General features: G+C 38.4%; 3 protein-coding genes across 6 annotated transcripts; 2 read left to right on the plus strand and 1 right to left on the minus strand.

Annotated features, from left to right (window-relative positions):
* The first annotated feature begins 450 nt into the window (after positions 1–450).
* On the plus strand, positions 451–4,750 carry LOC111807604 (25.3 kDa vesicle transport protein-like). Of its 3 annotated transcripts, none has more exons than XM_023693398.1 (6): positions 451–641; positions 1,487–1,697; positions 2,239–2,399; positions 2,507–2,653; positions 2,982–3,058; positions 4,313–4,750. In XM_023693398.1, exons 2-6 carry the CDS (start codon positions 1,510–1,512, stop codon positions 4,394–4,396), a joined length of 657 nt encoding a protein of 218 aa, XP_023549166.1. In that variant the 5' UTR covers positions 451–641; positions 1,487–1,509; the 3' UTR covers positions 4,397–4,750. The 3 variants fall into 3 exon arrangements, with proteins under 3 accessions (XP_023549166.1, XP_023549165.1, XP_023549167.1); XM_023693397.1 differs by lacking the exon at positions 451–641 and adding an exon at positions 673–771; XM_023693399.1 differs by lacking the exon at positions 451–641 and adding an exon at positions 879–1,049.
* A 1,936-nt stretch (positions 4,751–6,686) lies between these two features.
* On the plus strand, positions 6,687–10,187 carry LOC111807361 (zinc finger CCCH domain-containing protein 62-like). 2 transcript variants are annotated; one of them, XM_023693059.1, is made up of 9 exons: positions 6,687–6,935; positions 7,047–7,165; positions 7,542–7,656; positions 7,757–7,818; positions 8,074–8,125; positions 8,286–8,397; positions 8,791–8,889; positions 8,983–9,110; positions 9,218–10,187. In XM_023693059.1, the coding sequence occupies exons 1-9, from the start codon at positions 6,748–6,750 to the stop codon at positions 9,801–9,803; spliced, it is 1,461 nt and encodes a 486-aa protein (XP_023548827.1). In that variant the 5' UTR covers positions 6,687–6,747; the 3' UTR covers positions 9,804–10,187. The 2 variants fall into 2 exon arrangements, with proteins under 2 accessions (XP_023548827.1, XP_023548826.1); XM_023693058.1 differs by having other exon boundaries at positions 6,701–6,935; positions 7,491–7,656.
* A 931-nt stretch (positions 10,188–11,118) lies between these two features.
* On the minus strand, positions 11,119–20,396 carry LOC111807159. Its single transcript, XM_023692748.1, has 12 exons — positions 19,977–20,396; positions 18,395–18,464; positions 18,255–18,319; positions 18,078–18,161; positions 17,221–17,301; positions 16,155–16,307; positions 15,965–16,063; positions 14,554–15,884; positions 14,225–14,451; positions 13,990–14,135; positions 12,958–12,996; positions 11,119–12,851 (listed from the first exon to the last, which is right to left on the minus strand). The coding sequence occupies exons 1-12, from the start codon at positions 20,130–20,132 to the stop codon at positions 11,361–11,363; spliced, it is 3,942 nt and encodes a 1,313-aa protein (XP_023548516.1). The 5' UTR covers positions 20,133–20,396; the 3' UTR covers positions 11,119–11,360.
* Positions 20,397–20,698: the final 302 nt, after the last annotated feature.

Genomic DNA, 20,698 nt, shown 5'->3' on the forward strand with positions numbered 1-20,698 from the left:
TCTCATGCCAATGGAGAGAGTATTCCTCGATTATAAATCTATGATCATCCTAAATTAGTCGATGTGGTACTTTCATCCAACAAGACTTAGATCATCCGGTAATAAATGCATGAATTTGATATTTAATATTAATAAATTGTATACGATACCGAATTAAGCAATTATTTTAGCATTAAATAAAAATGTGAGAGTGAAAATTAAAATTAATAATAATAAAAAAAATTATAAATTTAGTCTCTAAATTTATAAATTATTTTAAAAATATATTTGATTTTTTAATTTTGATTTTGTATCTAAGATCTTTCATCCAAATTTTGTTCAATAAATCTGTGATATATACTAATTTTTAAAAAAAAAAAAAAAAAAAGATTTAACTGATCGGTTAAATTTTATGTTTAGTGTTTATACATATTTAAAAAATAAATTTACAATATAAATTAAAATTTGAAGGACATTTTGCTTGTGGCTAGAGCAATGGCTCCATTTTAGGAGACTCGATCGGACCCTGAGCTTTACACACCGCGCGGACGGTAATCCAATTCCCATCCAATTCCTGTTCTTTCACTAACCCTACCTTCTCCTCCATCGTCATCACGGTTCCTCGGATCTTTGGAAGGGGAACCCCCCAATGTTATAGCCTGGTACTATCGCTATAATTTTTGTTCTCTCTCTGATTATTTTATCTTTTTTCGTTGTTTTCTCGAGGGAATTGGACATTTATGGGTTTTCAGTTTCCGGCGATCTATGGGAGATTGATTGATCAGTTTATCGGTCAGATAGAATTCCTATTGTATTCCGTAGGAAATGTTGAACTCCTTTATTTTGGACTACGTTTTTGAATGATTGTTGGGATTTGGTTTCTTTTCGAATTCTGGCAGAAAAGAGTGGATCAATTCTCTGGGATCGGGTTTGCTTGATGTGAAACGTCTATTTCTAACCAAATTGGAGCGATAACGACGAGATCCACATCGATGTTCTCTTGCTTTGGTTTATTGTTATCTCTGTACGTTAATGGAGTCGCATTGTGGATTCGAAGGGTTACAGTACCGGTATAGAAATGGAATGTTTGAATTAGAATAGAGAAAATGGGCGATGGTTGGAAATTGGAATAACTTCTTTTTCGAATATTCTAACAGTGGTACTTTATAAAGTTTTTAAGGAGTTGTATTTAACTTGTGGCCACGGTGGGTTCGACTAATTTTTAGAACTTGAATAATACGATAATTAAGAAGATGAGTTTGTAAATAAAGACCTTTTCGATCTTGAATATGAACTCATTTTGGAACAAATACTGTCTCAAGAAAACTACCTTATTGATAATTCTTTTTGCTAGTTACTAATTCTACAATGATTTTGAACCTTATCATTATTATATGCCTGATCCTTAGCTGAGTTATCTACATGGAAACACTCCGATCAGACTCGGCTTGTTTGCCATCTTCTGTAAGTTATCGTAGCTGACATAGTACAATGATTTTATCCTTAGTTGGGGGACGGATCGAACTGAAGATGGTGAAGCTTACAATGATTGCTCGTGTTACTGATGGTCTTCCTCTAGCAGAGGGACTGGATGATGGCCGTGATATGCAAGATGCAGAATTCTACAAGCAGCAAGTGAAGGCTCTGTTTAAGAACTTATCAAGAGGTCAAAATGAGGCCTCAAGAATGTCTATCGAGACAGGCCCATATGTTTTTCAGTATCCATACGTGATTGGCCTTTTACATTTAACTTATCGTATTCATTGGCAGTCTAGTTTGCTGTGTTTTGAATTTTTGTATCTGCATGTCCTTGATGCCATAGGGTATATCTTACTTAATAATTTAGGAAAGAGCTTTGCTGTTTACTCCTCAGTCTTCACACCCATTCTGATTTGTTGTGGCATGTGAGAGGCTAAAATGGAAATAAGGTTATCCTTATTTCTGTTCGAACCTTGTTGTGGAAAAGAAACACGAATGATAGTTAAACTGACCCTGGGGCCTGGACAAACTAAATTTATCCTGTCATTTTGACGGTAGCTTGCTGAAAAAGTTTTGGGTTTTACAGACGAATGAGGTTGACATTGAATATGAAAACTTATTTGACTTTACCACTTGAGTTCAATGTGTATAGCAATCAACATATGAATGTCTTTTGTCAAGGCTTTGGAAATTATGGTTTATCACATTAAACTGTTTAGAAGATTGTTAGTTCAGAATTATGTTCTTGACAGACGGTATTTTACCTTGACGAGTTTTTAGCTATATAATTGAAGGAAGGGTCTGTTATTTGACTATGTGTGATCGCGCGTATCCAAAGAAACTTGCCTTTCAATACCTTGAAGACCTGAAGAATGAATTTGAACGTGTTAATGGGGCTCAAATTGAAACCGCTGCTAGGCCTTATGCGTTCATTAAATTTGGTATGCCTTGGATTTATATAAATAATTCATATGCAATTTGAACCTTTAAGCTTATTTACTTTCCTTTTGCCCTTGATTCCCACCTCCACCCCCTTTATGTTGAACAGATACTTACATACAGAAGACCAAGAAACTGTACCAGGATACACGGACTCAACGTAATATTGCAAAGTTGAATGATGAACTTTATGAAGTCCACCAAATAATGACTCGCAATGTTCAGGAAGTTCTTGGCGTTGGTGAAAAGTTAGACCGTAAGATTTTCCTTTTCCTTTTATTTTCTAATTTTATTAAAGTGTGGTCATGTATTATCCTATAGTAAAATGTATGTGATAAAGCATTATGGTTCCTTTGTTTTCTGACAATGTGAGTTGTTCAACTACCACTACAAACTAAATCACATTGTTCCCAGTTTCTAGGTGTGTGAGGATCTTTGCCATCTGAAATGATTAGCATGATTACATTAATTTATGTTGGGAGAGATAAATTGCCCTACGGCCTTCTTGAAGGGGTTTGCAGAATCATGATTCAGCAATGTCAAAGATGATAACTTTCTAATTTTAAACTATTTAAATTTTGCAGAGGTCAGTCAAATGTCAAGTAGGTTGACATCTGAATCCCGCATATATGCGGACAAGGCCAGAGATTTAAACCGACAGGTTAGTCATATTATTTGATTTGCTTTAAATTCTGTCGAAGTTGAATGATTGCCTTCAGAATGTGAACTTTTGCATGATTTCGATGTAAAATAATCTTTCGACAAGGGTTAAACGTATCATCATCAAGTAAAACTTTTGCATGATTTTGACGTTGCTCATGAAGCTATTTTCTGATAACATGGATTCTTTGTGTATGGTATCTCCCTTTTCTATCTAAAACCTGAATCATTGAAGGTTGTACTGGTATAGTTGTTTAGAAAATAAGAAACAGAGAATACCATTGAACCAAAAAGCGTATACTGCTTAAAAGCCAGAGGGAACAGGAATCCTTTGCCTAGGAGGCTAGAAAAACTCCCCTCCAACCTACACTAACCAAAAAGCTTCAGTTATGAAAATCCTTACGTTTGGCACTCCAAGTGGAAGCTGTCTGCTGTCAATTTAGCCAAAAACCATCAAGACTTCAACAAAAATTATTAAAAATCCCATTATCTCTCGAACCAAATGGACCAGGAACTGGGTATACTTTCTGCAATCTTCTAGCATTGCCTTTAAGCCACCCTCTCGAACGCATCTCTGTGAGCTAGTCTACAACATCATCTTGGTTCTTGGAAACAGAGCCTAAAAATGTTACAGAGGAAGAGGTTTCATATTTGAATTCTATTTTGAGTGTTAGACACCTTAGATCAAATTTGAAGCTAAACTTTTTTAGCGAACTTACCCTCCTAATTGAGCTTTGATAATGGGATATCAGGCTGGTGGCCTTGGAGTTGAACTCGAAATTACCTGCTTCACTTGAAAAGATACCAATTCTTCAAGATTTCAAACCTCTCACTTCCAACGCCTAACCTTATAGGACGAAGCTTGATGGATGGTATCTTATGGAGTTCATTCTATGCAAATATGCATAAAGAAACAAAGAACTTGTATTCTATTTCACTGGGTGCCTTATAATCTGACCCTTGGTAGTTGAAAGTAGTATAGATACTGAATTATAAATAAATATCAATGATTTATCCTGTTGTGAGGTCTCGTATACAGACCGACATCTTCAACAGAATTTTTTTTGTAAAATTTTCCAGTTTCACGAGCATTTGGACTGTAATCCAAAATTGTGCATGATTTTTTGTTAACTGACCTCATAAACATTGTCAGTATCTCTTAGGATGCTATCTACATGGAAAGTTTGTTGAAAACCTCATTTTAATTGACAGTTCTAATGCTTAATTTTTCATTTCTTAAAAATTTTGAACCCAGGCTTTAATTCGGAAGTGGGCTCCCGTTGCTATCGTGTTCGGAGTCGTATTCCTCCTATTCTGGTTCAAATCAAAGCTCTGGTGATTTGGTTGCCGTTCCACATAAATCCTTGACTCATTTTCAGGCTTCTCTTGCTTTTTACCTTTGGCTTATAATCGGCTCAGACATCAGAGACGTGAAACTGGGCTAGAGGTGACTTCTAGATTTACTTAATGGCTAAGATGGTAACTGAAAAATAGTGTTTTTGGTTATATAGCTCCAAGTGGGGGCGGTGCTGCCTGTACAACTGTAAGAGCGATGTTAAACCTAGTAATCCAGATTGAGTAGAGAAAAACATGTTTATTCACATTTTAGTTACCTCCTCCCAATATACTACATTTTTTGTTCTTTATACATTAAAAAATACCGTTATATTTATTTTATTAGTCTTTCTTTGGCATAATTCAGGTTGACAACTTAAAAGATTTATGTCTTTCAGATTTTCACGCCTTTACTCGTACTTGTATATGATGCCGTACGGTTTGAAAAGTATGTCTGAACGAGTCCCTCCCTGTAAGCTGCTTGCAAAAAGAAAATTTTAGTGAAATAAGTGTAAGATGATGAACTTGAAGAATGTTCCTTCTTTTTTTTTCATTTTTAAGTTTGTCATGAACTATTGACTTACTGACTTCTTGGTTGAAGGCGTTTTAACCAATTGAATTTTGCTCAAGTTGGCTCATGTTTGTTCGAGATAGGAATTCAAATAAGAATATTATCAAACTTGTAAGTTGTCGATATAAGTTAGGGCTAGCAAACCTGGTTAAGGTTCTAAGCGATTGGTTGAAAGCTTCCTATAAAAGGACTAGGTAAAAGTAGATGGTCTATCTTCTAAGCTCGTAGTAGGATAATCTTGATAATGCGAATGGGTGTAAGCCTCACAACTTGGAAACACTCACAACTTGGAAACACTCAGGGTTGACCACACCGATTGGTTGAAAGCTTCCTATAAAAGGACTAGGTAAAAGTAGATGGTCTATCTTCTAAGCTCGTAGTAGGATAATCTTGATAATGCGAATGGGTGTAAGCCTCACAACTTGGAAACACTCACAACTTGGAAACACTCAGGGTTGACCACACCGATTGGTTGAAAGCTTCCTATAAAAGGACTAGGTAAAAGTAGATGGTCTATCTTCTAAGCTCGTAGTAGGATAATCTTGATAATGCGAATGGGTGTAAGCCTCACAACTTGGAAACACTCAGGGTTGACCACACCGAGAGATATGAGCCAGTTGGTGAAGTGGCATTAAGCATCCCTAGCAAAAGAGAGATTGTGATGATATCATCTACGTTTGTACTGCTCTTCATAGTGTAGATCTCGCATCCAACTAAGTCTTTGACCAGGGAACAGAGAATTTTCACTACCGCTGGTATGCTAGTCGAGCCATGAGCACAATAGGAACGGGCTTCCCAAAAAGCCAGCCCGGGGTCGAAATCAACATGAAATGAAGGGGACGACCCTAATATTGTGTTGGCAAAGCCATATTCTTGGGTTGCGAGCGGAGAAAAGCAGAATGGGGACTCGGATTAGGGTACAACATAATAACTAAGATAACCATTCTATTTAAGGCGAGCTTGTGTGGTTATGAGGGCAAATTATCCAAACACAGTAAATAAATTTTAGTAATATGCTCTTTAACAAGCATTTTTTTTTATATATATAGTTCTAACATAGAAATTGTATGGTTCAAGTTTACGGTAAGAAAATAAATGGTTAGATTAGCTTTTTATGACCGACAACTCAGAAACACTCAGTGCTGGCCACACTAAGAGAGATGAAAGTGCAGGCCAGAGTGGGGTGGGAACGGACTTCCCAAAAAGTTAGCCCAAGGATGGAGTCGGCATAAAATTAAGGGGACTCACTAATGTTGTATTGACAAAGCCAACTTCTTGGGTTGTGGGCAGAGAAGAGTAGACATGAAGACCTCGGGTTAAGAAGACCTCGGGTTAAGGCATAACAAGAGCCCTTCCATAAATTGTATGGTTCAAAGTTTAGTCGATAGTTTGGGCAAAAGATTGGATAAAGCAATCAATCATCTTCAAATTAATTTCAGTATTTTCCAAACTCATTTACAATAATAATAAACAAATACATAAATACAACCTATATATAAAAAATATATATAAACTTAATAAGTAGGTCATTTTTTAATATTTCTGAAATGGGCTGATGTGCTACCAAGCCCATGATTCCGGTCCGGTCTTTGTTGTAAAGCCCAAAACCGTATTATCAGGCCCAATTTTCATTTGCCTTCGTCCTTGGCTACTAGCCGTTGCAATTTGAAATTTTTCCTTAATGTTTCTTTTTATTCATTCATTTCCCCCGTTATATACGATTGGGAGCAGAGCAAAACGATATCTATCCGAAACCGCATCGAACGGAGAAGTAATATATTTTGATGGCGTTTTCTGGGAGTTTCGTCACTGATCCGCGTCGCTTCGAACTAGAAGAATTTATCGATGAGCATGGAGAATTAGACGACCAGTGTGATTCTGATGATTCGGAATGTGATCCGAGTTACAGCTTTGAGGAAGATACCAATTCCAAGGTTTCAAGGATCTCGATCAGGAAGAAATCGAAGTCGTCGTAAGTATTTGAATCTTTTAACAGATTTCGAATCTTTTTCGCTGCGGTCAACTATTATATTTGATTAATCGATGTAGAGCTCGAGTTCATTAGGTTGTTTGCATTCTGCAGGGAAGTTGAAGATAGGGAACTGATCGCGCAAGAATACTTAGATTATGTAGCGCCAGAGGTTCTGAATCTAAATGAAAATGATGAAAAAGATATTAGTGAAGTGCTATCGATCATCAAAGGTCAGTCAAAGATTTTGAATGGGTTACCTAATTTTTTTTCATATTTGGTTCATTTACGAACAGAGAACGCCATTAGAAATCGGGACTTGTAAGCTTCTTTCCTTCCGCTTTTTGCGTTTCTTTTAAATAATCGATGTACTCTATCTGTTAGGTATTGTTGAAGTATTATGAATTTGTGTCCAGTTTAGAGTTACGTTTTCTTTCACCTACGGATTGCCGTTCCTCCTTATATGTATCCATTAGTTGAGAGGAGAAAGCACTAGAAAATACTTCCGTTCTTTCTACCAAATGGACTCTGAAAACGGAAGTTGACATTGTTCTTTAGTCTCTCCTTGTTCCTCACATAACACATTTCTCTATCATCCTTTGAGCCCAGCTGGTAAGCTAGAGAAACTCAAGGTAGAGCAATGCAAGGCTTATCTAAGAAAGAATGGATTGAGACTAACAGGAACCAAAGATGTACTCATTCAGCGTATCAACGAGCATTTGGAGTAAGTTTGTATTGTATGTATGGTAGGATAAAAATGGATTTCAAAGGAGTCTATGGCTAACGGCAAATTTCTTTTCATTTTCCTTCTCAATTATTTTCAGGATTTTAAATGGTGGAGGGGAGAAGAAATATCCAGAGTACAGCTTTACAGTAAATTGTAAAGGTATGATCTCAGTTACATAGTGCGGATTCTATGGCTGTTTGAACATCTAGAACAATTTATATGTTATTCTCATTTTAATATGTTGCTGATTTTTCTAGTGATGATTGATCATTAACTTTACTTCTAGTTTGTTTGATTTGTCTGCCGGACCAAGCATTCTTAAGAAATTCTTCTAGCTCGTCTTTTAGTGTCCAATATACTTGAATTGATAATAACTATCTCTGTTCTGTCGTTTCTGATATTCGTTTGATGCAGGTGATGCTTGCATGGGTGATGTTGTTATGTTTGAACAAAAAGTATACGAGATGTAAGCATTTAAATTTCATTAATCTCCTTTATTTCTATAACGAGCCGAGGACCAATAATTCAACAGCAAATTTTATCCGTGAGAATGATAAGAGGTTTTAATCTTACTTGGAACAATTGATTTCATGGATGGTTTCTTTATTGGGATATTCATCATTCAGGTACAATATAGCATCTAGGAGCTCCATAGGTCCTTCGTGTGGAACAAGAACTGTTGCAGGCCGCATTGTGAAAGAAAGTTATGGTGCTTCTAAACAACAACATACATTTACGGTGAGCACAGTGCATAACTTAGTAATTTTTTCACAAACCAGTGGAAAAAAAGTCGTAATCATGCGAAGAATATAGTACTTGAACTGTCAGATGATCTAGATTGCAAATAATATTGCTGGAACCACTGCTCAATAGCAAGGTTATTTGACTTTCATTTACTGTCTACATCCAATTTAGTCATTGGAAGTCAGCAAAATCTGTTCTTTAATTATTAATCAGATATATCTAATACTCTACTTTCTGCTATCGCCAAGGTGACTTTTAAAAGTCAAGTATGTTAATTGTCGACTAATGATGAACCATAGCTATTTTTTAGTAGTTATCTTCTTGAGTTCCGTTACCTTTGAACAGTATTTATTATACAAACCTTTCCCTTTTCATTTTCTGAGCCAGATTGAAGTATTGTGGAGTAAGGGTGAGAAACCACTTCCTCCACTTCATCCCCTTTTAATCAAGGGTCGAAATCTTTATCGGATGAAGACTATGAGACAGGTTACAGTTGTTACATATTTTCTTCCTTTGGTTGGGGCCTTTCTCTTATAGTTTCAACTGTTCTTTAACATAACCCATGTTGTGAAATTGTAGACTTGGGAAGATGAAGGAGAAAGGCAAAAAGTTTTAATGGAAAAACATGCTAGGGGATCACTTGCAAGATCAACTAGGGAAGCACGTGTAGTAGAGAAAGAAAAAAGAAAAACGCACAATGAAAACAGGTATTATCATTTTGTATCAAACAAACAAACAAACAATCAACCTGTACTCCTATTTTGGTTAAGACAATAATAGTTTGATGAACTGTTCGGGTTTCTCTTTGCTTCAGGAAATCAAGGAGAGAAGGATTTAGTGAGAATCCCTCTCAGTCAAATCTATCTTCAGCAGGAACGATGTTAGCTGAAACCATGGTGAAGTTATCCGTTGATGCGAGAAAAGCGGTTCATCCACATCAGGAAAAAACTTTGTTCGGTAATTCAGGAGAACCTCCTCGTCAACATAACCCAACAAAGCAATCAAAATCAGATGTGTTCATTGATCATAGTAGACGGCCATATCAACTTCAGCCCATGGTGAATCCAGTGCAAAACAATTACTTTAGCCAACCCCAAATGAAAGCCGATCCTCCTCCAGTAAGCTACAATATACATCCCAGCATTTACAGGGCTGATCATCCTGCTTCTAGACTGGCAATGGGCCAAATGAATCTTTATCCTAAAGTGAACCAACATGCGGAAGAAAGCTACAAGCAACAACGATGCCGTTATTATGCCGTAGGGAGGTGTCACTACGGGGAGAATTGTAAATTCTCGCATGAAATGGCACAAGATTTTGCCGGAAGGGAGAAAGAAAGATTGGGCCGCCATCATCATCATCATCATCAGATGCATCAAAATGCTCGGCTTTGTCGGTAAGTATGTGTATATGCTCTGATAGAATTTGGGTTCTATTGAATTTTGTTTTGGCATTAAAAGGTAAGCGCATTGGTGGTTACTTTGATCACTTTTATGAAGGGAAGTTAGAGTGGAAATATGGAATACACCATCCTAGGAAGATTAGTAATCCAACTAGGCATGAAAGCAATGGTAACGCATGCTGCCTCTTCTTTGTTTGTATCTCTTATATTAGGAGAAAGAAAAGTTGGAGGGGAAGGCGTAAACCTTTTGAGAGTGTTTCTTGACAAGGGTTCATAATCCGGTTATTGCATCTAACCGCCCCACGACATAGTCACGTTTACCTACTTTTCTCGCTTCTTAATAGTGAAGATTATTTGCACATACCAATACAAGTCATTCAAGCATGTTTTGTCCTTACTCTCCTGCATCCTAGATAATTTCTAAGAGTTTACCTAAACTAGAATTGTTCTATGCATGAGCACACATAATACGGGAGGTTCCAGTATTTTTCCATTTTCATTATCATTTAATACAACTCCGCTAGCGTTCTATACTTCTCATATCGTTTTTCATACATTTCATGTATCGTTCATCATTCATATTATCGTTTCTCATTTTTCAGTTCTCATATCATATATAATTTTAATGGGATATATTTCATGTCATTCATATTATGCTGTTTACATACAATTTGAGAGACATAACATGTCTCCTAACTTAACATAGTTTTAACGTTCTTATACTTATCAGTCATATCGTTACATGAACGTACCTTAGTCATATCGTTACAAGAACGTATCTTAATGCTGTCGTTCTATCAATCTATCGTAATCTTATCTCTTTCTACCAATAACCTAATCATATTCTTTTATCAATTGAGCGTGACCATATCGTTTTTATCAATCTCTCATATCCATAGCATTTCGATACAAACCCCAACCTTAACGTTCCATGAACATATCTTACTTCTGTCGTTACATTACGTTTAATGCATCATTCTTGTATCCTATCTCAAACATATCATTGAACACATCGTACTGTAAGTATTATCATACAATTCACATATTATAACATATACCTAACATATTATAAGCATATCCATCTACAAACAATTCACACATATCAATATATGTGACACGTGCAGAACTACGGGACACGTGTCAACATACTTATATGAACCCATGACATCAATTTCAGTTTCTAAATTTTACAGTAATCCTTGTATTAGACTTCATATGAACGTTAGAGAGTTTATGAAGAGTCTTGATGTGTATATATATATATATATATATACTAAGATATTGTTACGAGACAAAATTTAATACCACATAGGTTCAATCCCTTCTTAAGCTCATTATCTCGTCTTGAATTCTTCTACAAACTTCCTAACAAATCCGTAAGTGTTAGAAAAGTTAATAAAAAGTGATAATATTTTTACAATTTTCACTATATGGATCACATAATCTAAAAACAAAACACTGCTAATACACATATTTTTCGTCCGTTAAACTGTACATATCTTGATAAGTTCTCAAGGATCTACTTCTATTGTTAATAGCCTCAAACAATTCTACTTCATGGATTATTTACAGAGTTACTCTTGTTGGCACCTTGCATGTCCATGGGAGAATTTGCAATACTACTGACTGAACCAAGGGTTTGCGAACTCAACTGCGGGCTCGCGGGGCAAACCTCCTGATTGCCAGCGCCAAGGGCATGGACTGCACCCGAGCTCATTTGCTGCGGGCTCATCGGAGTTCTCTGGTTCGTTTGTTGTGGGCTAGCTGATTGCTGCTGTTGCTGTTGTTGCTGCTGTTGCTGCTGCAGTTGTTGGACCACCACGGTTGAAGGTGAACCTACCTGCTGTGGCGAAACGACAGCCTGAAGTGGTGGTGTTGTTTCAGGCTGCTGTTGTAGCTGCTGCTGCTGCTGCTGCTGAGGTTGTTGTAGCAGCTGCTGCTGCTGAGGTTGTTGTTGCTGTTGCATTTGCTGCGATTGCTGACTCACGTACGGGTTTATTCCCGGCGTCAACTTTGGAGGACCCATAGGTACTACTGCTCGTTGCATTGGGGTGAGGCTAGCACGGTTCAGAGCTTGTCCAAGCATTGAAAGTCCAGCTGAGCTTGAATGCATCTGTCTTGCTCCTGGGATTCCAGTTATTGTCGATTGAGAGGCAGCACCGAGCATGCCTCGGTTCTGCGCCATCCTGAATTTATAAGCAGCTTGTTGTGCCTGCGCTGCCGTTAACGTTCCCGCTCGAAATTGCTGACTGAGAGTGTTGTTAAAATTAGATGCCTGGGTTAAGTTCATTGGATTTTGACCTGCATTGCCCATGGCTGGAATAGAACCCATGGGGGGTGCTTGTAGTCCAGTTCCTCCTATTCCTCTGGTGGCTCCTACACCCATTGAACTGCCTAGGCTTCCAAGTCCCACCATGTTGTTGTTCATACCGCCCATACCCACAGCTCCCATAATCATTTTCCTCTGCATTTGTGATTGTTGCTGCTGCTGCTGTAATAGATGAAGCGGAATGGATGACTTGTTCGCCATGTTAGTACCCAATTGAACGTTCGAATTCGCACCAATGGCATTCAAATGGGAAAGCTGGCTTGTTCCGAGCATCATCGATCTCTGGAACTGTTGATGCTGCTGTGTTTGAATCAGGTTTTGCTGATTCTGCTGCTGCGATGCCTGTGGCGATTGCTGCAGCTCCTGTTGCATCGAAGGTTGGGCTGCTTCCATCTGTTGCGGCCTTACGGGTAACGAAACCCCGGCCAAAATTCCTTGAGACATCTGCATGGCATGAGCGTTTCCGGGAGGTAACATCCTTGTGTTTCCTAGAAGACTATGGGAGGCGTTGAGCAGAGACGCATTACTGTTACTGCTCGGCTTCGGAACTTCATTCGACATTTGACCCGGAAAAGCTTCTCCATAACTCTGCATTTCCACTGCTGGATTAATATGAGGATGACCAGCAGCATTTGAATGACTGCTGTGGGACGGGTTCATCCGGGACGGCCTAACTTGAATGTTATCTTCAATAAGATCATACCCTTCATGAACCATCTGCAGAATTACACAAATCTTATACCTTGGGCATCATCCAAAAATTTTAAGGCATGTTGATAACTACTTAATAATTTAAGAAACAAATAAAATTTTAGATTCATACCAACGACGATAATTGCTCCACAAGTAAATCTGCCGAAAGCTGTATCGTAAAACATACGTATACTCGTGTCAGAACAGAAAGATGGGATAGCCATATAGACACCAGATTCACAACATTTATAGCTCATAATAAAAGCATGTATTCATAGAAATCCAAAAGAAACATTTAAGCAAGCCATGCTCAAGTATCTTCGTAACTTCGAGGTAGCTTGTGAGCTCGTCGACCATTCTCATAGAACGACCGTCTAACCCTACTACATTTGGTGTTAAAGAAAACTCAAACAATATGATATTAAATCCTATGTAGTTAGTCCACCACTAGCAGATATTGTCCTCTTTAGATTTTTCCTTTCGAGCTTCTCCTCAAGGTTTTTAAAATGTGTCTGTTAGGGAGAGGTTTCCACACCATTATAAAGAATGTTTCGTTTCCCTCTCCAACCAACGTGAGATCTCACAATCCACCTCCCTTCGGGGCCAAGTGTCAACAAGCGTCCTCACTGACACTCGTTCCCTTCTCTAATTGATGTGGAAACTCCCAATCCACCCCTCTTCAGGATCCAGCGTCCTTGCTGGCACATCGTCTCGTGTCCACCCCCTTCAGGGCTTAGTCTCCTCGCTGGCACATCGCCCGATGTCTGGCTTTGATACCATTTGTAACAGCCCAAGCCAATCGCTAGCTGATATTGTCCTCTTTTGACTTTCCCTTCCGGGCAAAATCAGCTTTAACAAGAGCCAAAGTCCTCCCAAGACTAAGAATCAATGGTAAGTGCAGATCATGTGTACCTTAGTTGCCTACTTAAACGAAAAAAGAAAAAAAAACGATCCATTTACTTCGGTAGGGTCAAGTTCAAAGAGGTACAAGCCGAAGTTTCTGGGAGGCGGGTTGTTTTCGTGGCCTCCTCTTGAAGCAGTAATTCAATTACTTCGTCAATTATTCCTTATGATCTATTATAGTCATAGGAGAAGGATATAACTTAAAATGTGGTAACATAACAGAACACAAATTTGTTGACTGCAAAACATGATAGCTTACAGTATTTGGCAATGTCGGAAGAAGATCTTCAACATCAAAAAAAATGCTATCATCTATATCTTCGTAGGTAATTGCTACCATTCCATCGTTAGGCTTTTCCGACAGGATTACCCGACATTGTAACCTAGTAGCATACGGAACCATTCCTGCAGCAGAAGAATGTGAAGAAGAGCTTCAAATGAAATGCAGAGTTAAACATAAGACTAACTATCTGAAAACTTACAAAGTTACAGACCTTGAGGTATACGGTCTTGCAACATAAAAGTTAACACCCTTCTTTTGCAGGCATTTAAGCTGCCGCCAGTTCGGGACTTCGACATCTTCCTCGCACAATCGTCATCTTTTAAGTCGTTGTTAATCGATGAGTTTGCCAGATGGGTCGCAAGATTGTGAGCCGGGAATGTACTTGTTTTCCGGATAGGATAGTTGTTGACCTTACTCTTTTTAAGGTTGAGCTGATGCCTGCGGCGGTCGGTTTCGATTAAACAACAAAACAAATGTGTTAACGTCCTGTAGAGCATATGATAAGCCAAAACCTTGTAAAGGTGGATAGCCAAACTTTACCTTGCAGTCACCATTTCAATCTTTGAGAATCTTTCAATCATGGTTAGACCAGCAAAGGGTGGGGTTCCAACTGAAGGACTATTTGCATTCAGGGGAACACTGATATTACCGACACTAGCAGGAGATCCAACTCCGCTCATTACTGGTGTTTTCGGGAGGGATTTTGATCGTTGCTTCGCAGCCAATTGGGCTTGATGTTGCCTTTGCATCGAATCATTAGCACTCGAAGTCAAGGATGGAGTTCCTCCAATATGAGTTATAATGCCAGGCTTATCCTTTTGTGCTGAAATATTTGTAGGCACTCCATACTGTGGTCCACCTGAGCCACTAGAGATTTCCCCCGATTTCGACATCGATGGTTGAGCCATAGCTCCTGCCGACACACGAGGACTTTGAACTGATTTTCTTTTCGATACTTGGTCCTCCTTTCTTGCTACCTTCTCCACATGCTGACCAAAACTATTCCAAGGAGGCTGAGAGAGATTAGATCTCACAAATGCTTGCTGTGGAGGTCGTTGCTGAACCTGTGGATGCTGAGGATCTAGGTGGTTTTCGGTTTCCGTCATTTGCATATCGGTTTTGCTTCGACTGAGGTCAGGTCCGTCCATCTTTTCTAACTCAAACTGCTCTTCCTTGGCTACATATCGTATAGCCGATTGTCCAGTAGAAAACGGTATTTTCACGGAGTCCTGATTCAGGACTCCTTCAAGCATTTGCTGAGAAAATTTTTGAACTCCTGGGTTTGAGTACTGCATACCTCTCGCTATTTCTTGCTGTTGCAACATATTCTTCCAATTCAGGTCAGTTCCATGGGGGCCGTCCATCGAAGAAAATGGGTGCGATTGAATTCCATCGACGCCTATAAGAGATGGCCTTGGTCTCTTATTAAAACGGGACAACGGTGACGTTTGCCCATCTTGAGTTTCCCTCTTTCCATGAAGAGAGACATTAGCTTTCAAATTATCCGCATACGAGATCATTTCTTGCCCCATAGGGGGAACACCAGACGGATTAAGAACTGACCCGGCTACTTGATCGAGCATACCTCTTGGAGTTCCACTGCCCACGGAATACCTAGACTGAGATATCGATGCAGCCGATTGTGCTGGAAGAGAAGCATCCAAAGTAGTAAAGCTCTTTGATCTTGATGATAACATCTCATTTAAACTCAAATTTCCAGAAACGGCTCCTGAATCTCCCAACCTGGTATTAAAACTTTCAGATACTCTGTCTATGCAAATCTTCTTCTCGAACCTACTATTAGATGAGACGGATACTTCCGAAAGCTGTCTCGATCGCTTCCTCCGCTCAGCGTAATGAGAAACGTTGAGCTGCAGACAGCAACAATAAATGTTGAACACATAAAAGAGTGGAGATATTATCTTCATAAAACATCAGAAATTTGCATCACCTTCATAGGAACTGGGATGCTGCAGAGCCTATCGAACTTAGGAGCAGGGTTAAGATTAAGTTTCGGTTGCAATGCCTTAAGAATCCGGGACTCCACTTCCTTAAGTATTAAAAACAAATTAAAAAATGTATCACGTCCTCAAGATGTTATTAAAATTATTCGTTATAGATTATTAAGTCGTCGTACATACCATCAGATCGCCATAAGTCCATGAATTATCTGAAATTAATGGAATATCTTTTACCACATTTTCCAAGGACATCCTAAGATGTATCTTATTGACACTAGCAGTCGATCGAGCACCAGGCCCCTGTTCGGGTGGACATCCACGAAAATCTCGCACCTACAAGAACATAATTACGGTGAATTCTAAAATTATGAACTGGAAAGTTGCAATGAAACCATAGATAAACAGAATCGGGATAAATATATGTTTTTTTTTTATATATAATCGACAATTTTATTGATGTTTGAAATTTCCGAGAGTGATGTGTTTATCCATGATGCTAACAAAAGACCTTCTCAATTTACAACGAGGGAGGTACAATGGTACAACTACAGAAAGTAAAAATATTAGACGATTTACACCAAGAAATAGCGTGGTAAACAACATTTTCAAAGAAGTTTAGGCACGGTCTTCTCCATGAATACTCTTTGGTTTCTTTCTTTCCATAGACTCCAAAAGAGAGCCATAATGAGGTTTGTCCATAGCAGAGCTTTTGTGTTCTTGAAGGAGTGGTACGTTAAGGTCATGTCCAATAACTTCTTTACATTCCTAGGAAAAATGAGATACCATCGGAAAAGATTGAGAATCTTTGACTAGAAATCGTAAGTATATATGCACTATATAAACAGATGGTTCTGGGATTAATTGTCTTTCGAAAATAGAGTCGTGTAGGGTATTCCTTTCTGTAGGTTTTCGCTCGTGTTAATAGCTTTATGCACCATGAGAAAAACTTTACCTTTTTAGGGTGATTTCCTTTCCGTATTGTATATTGTTTTTGTTAGTGTGGGGTTTATTACTTCTAACTTTTCCTTTATACCGATCATCAAAGATTCCATAGAGACGACCCCATCAAGACGGTGAAACATTTGTCAAAAGAAAAAACGACTTGGTGAACCCTTTATAGACACGTAAGTACGAAGGGCTCGATCAACCGAAAATATACATAACATATGAACATACACATAGTTTAAATCATCCTAACCATATTTTAGGCTTCCTAAAAGTAAATTCAGAATTCAAATAAACTCACCTCACAAACAATTGTGCCATCAACATATTTGCAAGGTATATCATCAAGAATATCTCCAGGCAATCGGCCACATTCAATAGCCTTGAAGCACATATAATAAAGAACAAAAGAAAATGCCTGTTAGATACATTAAGGGACGTGACTAATGAAGATGAAACAACTCCGAAAATTGATAAAATAGAAGCGTCTCTTGAAAATTCCATGCTCGAGGCCTCGCTAAAAACACGATTTCACCACAAAATACCCTGAGGAAGTTAGATTCACCCTTTGGACTTCTTAGAGAGAAAAAAAAATATAATGACTCAGGCCCACCGCTAGTAGATATTGTCCTCTTCGGACTTTCCCTTTCGAGCTTTCCTTCAAGGTTTTTAAAACGCGTCTACTAGGGAGAGGTTTCCACACCCTTATAAAGGGTGTTTCGTTCTCCTCCCCAACCGATGTGGGATCTCACAAAAAATGTTTCTTCAAGATTTTAAAAACGCTAAACTAGAGACAAGAAATTTGTTCAATACCAATTGTTTCGAAGTCTTCCGACCCGGGAAAAGATAAGTTTTCTTTTAATAAGAACGCCTCTAACGAACTTCGAAAACCTTAAGATCCCAAAAGAAAGAGAATGATGCAAACGATCTCAAGAGATGATTCGTTTTATATTATGAAACAAAAACATAAAATTCGTATTAACGACAAAAAGGGATAACTAGAAAGAAGGAACAAGGGTGTCCTCAGCATAGAACCTACTAATTACGTAGCAACAAGTAATCGATTTTAAATAAGAACATGAACTACAGTCTCGTAAACTAGTTGATATCTACAATGCCATAAACGAAGAGATATGAAGGAAAGCAGATGACACTTACAGAAAACAAGTTTTCGGATTTCCTGTCATAAGGAAGTACCAACTTTGAATTGTCCTGTAGAGTATTTGGGTGCGTAGGCACAATCTGAAGAACATGATTACAATTCTAAGCATTAGTTTTGATGTATTTTCCTTCCTATTTGCCACTTAGATGAAGTAATGCTATTTTCAAACCGACCTCCGATGGCTTTCCGATAGAATATCCATCTCGAAACAGGTTTAATGTGAAGGAAACTCCATTCTCTGAAAGAACAATACTCATTTGTTCATAAAGAATCCAAATCTAATAACATAACGCCTAAAGTCGATAGAAATTACCTGGAATTAGATGATGTAAAGAAGACCCAGTCACCCCATTTACATCCCCACTTCTTTCAGTTTCTTCACTCTGTTATATCAAGAACAAGTGTATTATGATACCAAGTAAACAGAATTAATATCATACTGACTTGCTTTAGGCTATACAAACTCATTAGAAGTTTTGGTATAACTTTCATTCTTGAGATAACAACAACAAGCAATCCACTATATCATCACCATCATTAGTATTAAGTTTTAAATTTCAATATGGTATATGAACTGTCAAAACATGTTCATTTAGAACTATGAATTTCGGAAGATCTATTTTGATCCTTAAACTCTACATAAATGTAACAACTCAAGCCCACCGCTAGCATATATTGTCTTCTTTGGACTTCCCCTTTCGAGCTTCCCTTTAAGGTTTTTAAAACGCGTATACTAGGGAGAGGTTTCCACAACCTTATAAGAAATGTTTCGTTCCCCTCTCCAACCAATGTGGGATCTCACAATCCACTCCCGTTGAGGGCCCAGTGTCATAAGGCGGTTGTGACACCCAGCGTCCTCGTTGGCACACAGCCTGTTTCCTGGCTCTAATACCGTTTGTAACAGCCCAAAACCACCACTGGTAGATATTATCCTCTTTGGGTTTTCTCTCAAGGTTTTTATAACGTGTCTACTAGGGAGAAGTCTAGCCCTACTCCCACCAGTGCCACGTACCGTCTGTTGACTAGCTCTGATACCATTTGTAACAGCCAAAGCCCACCGCTAGCGGATATTGTCCTCTTTGGGCGTTCCTTTTCGGGTTTCCCCTCAAAGTTTTTGAAACATGTCTACTAGATTGAGGTTTCCACACCCTTATAAGAAATGTTTCATTCCACTCTCCAACCGATGTGGAATCTCAAAATCCACCCCCTTGAGCGCCAGTGTCTTCGTTGGCACACCGCCTGGTGCCTCGCTCTAATACCATTTGTAACAGCTCAAGCCCACCGCTAGAAGATATTGTACTCTTTGGGCTTCCCTCAAGTTTTTTAAAACGCGTCTTACTAGGGAGAGGTTTCCACACCCTTATAAGAAATGTTTCGTTCTCCTCTCCAACCGATGTGGGATCTCACAATCCACCCCCCTTGGGGGGCCAACGTCCTCGCTAGCACACCACCCTGTGTCTGGCTCTAATACCATTTGTAACAGCCAAACCCCACCGCTAGTAGATATTATCCTCTTTGAGCTTTCCCTTTCAAGCTTCCCTCAAGGTTTCTAAGACCCGTCTACTAGGGAAAGGTTTCCACACCCTTATAAGAAATGTTTCATTCCCCTCTCCAACCGACGTAGGATCTCACAATAAATGTCTACTAAATCTACTTTTGTCCCATGACATGAACTTGTGTTTAACACTACAAATTGTTGGACGCCAACACAAAACATCATTTGAAAACACAAACACTGAAACGAGGTAAGTACGAAAGTTTAGGGATTAAAATAAGGAGGATCATTGAGTTCATCTACAAAGGAACAAAATCAAAATCCCTCTAAACAACAACCAAATGCACTGAATCAGATTTCCACATCAAGAACAAGGAAAAGCAAAATCGGAAGCACTTACGTCAAGTTTTGGAGCAAGAGAAGATTCGTTCTTCGATAAAACCCTCGACTCATCCTTAAGTTCGCCATCATCAACGGCAGTGCTCCTGGATCGAGTAATACACGGCTTTGAACGAAACCTTTTACCCTTTACCGAGATTTTGAAGGAGACGCCCATTTGTATTTAAGGGGTTTAATTAATCTTGTAATAATTTATGGTGTTCTAACGCTAACCGGGCGGGATCGATGAAAAGGGAAATTGTGGGGAAAGGGGAAGAGAGAGAGAGATTGGAATGGATTTGGCGGCGCGATTTGGGTTCAGTCCGATTACATGGGGAAAGTTTTGCAGTGCAATGGGTATTTTGGTGCCACTCTCTCCCTCTACTTGTCAATTGCAGTGGATTTTTGGTGGGAAGCTTTATTGGAAAACACAAGACCGAAAGAAGAAAGAAATATAAAAGCTTAGTAACCTTAAAACCAGAAGTGTGTATAATTTGGTTGGTCTTAAAACTTTTTGGTTTCTTGTGATCAATGTTTGATTATAGATATTATACCTAAAATTTTTAATTTAACTTAACACAATTGTTTTTACCTTAGTTTTCTTAAATGCAAAATTAAAACTTTAGAAGAAATATAAATTATAAACTAATTAGATTTGAATGTGATGTAAACTAAAACATTAATTTTACCTAAATGAGAATAAGGTTCATTTATGCAACAAAATATTCAAAATACTTCTAACGG

The sequence above is a fragment of the Cucurbita pepo genome, chromosome LG12, assembly GCF_002806865.2.
Source record: "Cucurbita pepo subsp. pepo cultivar mu-cu-16 chromosome LG12, ASM280686v2, whole genome shotgun sequence".
NCBI classification, from domain to species: Eukaryota; Viridiplantae; Streptophyta; class Magnoliopsida; order Cucurbitales; family Cucurbitaceae; genus Cucurbita; species Cucurbita pepo.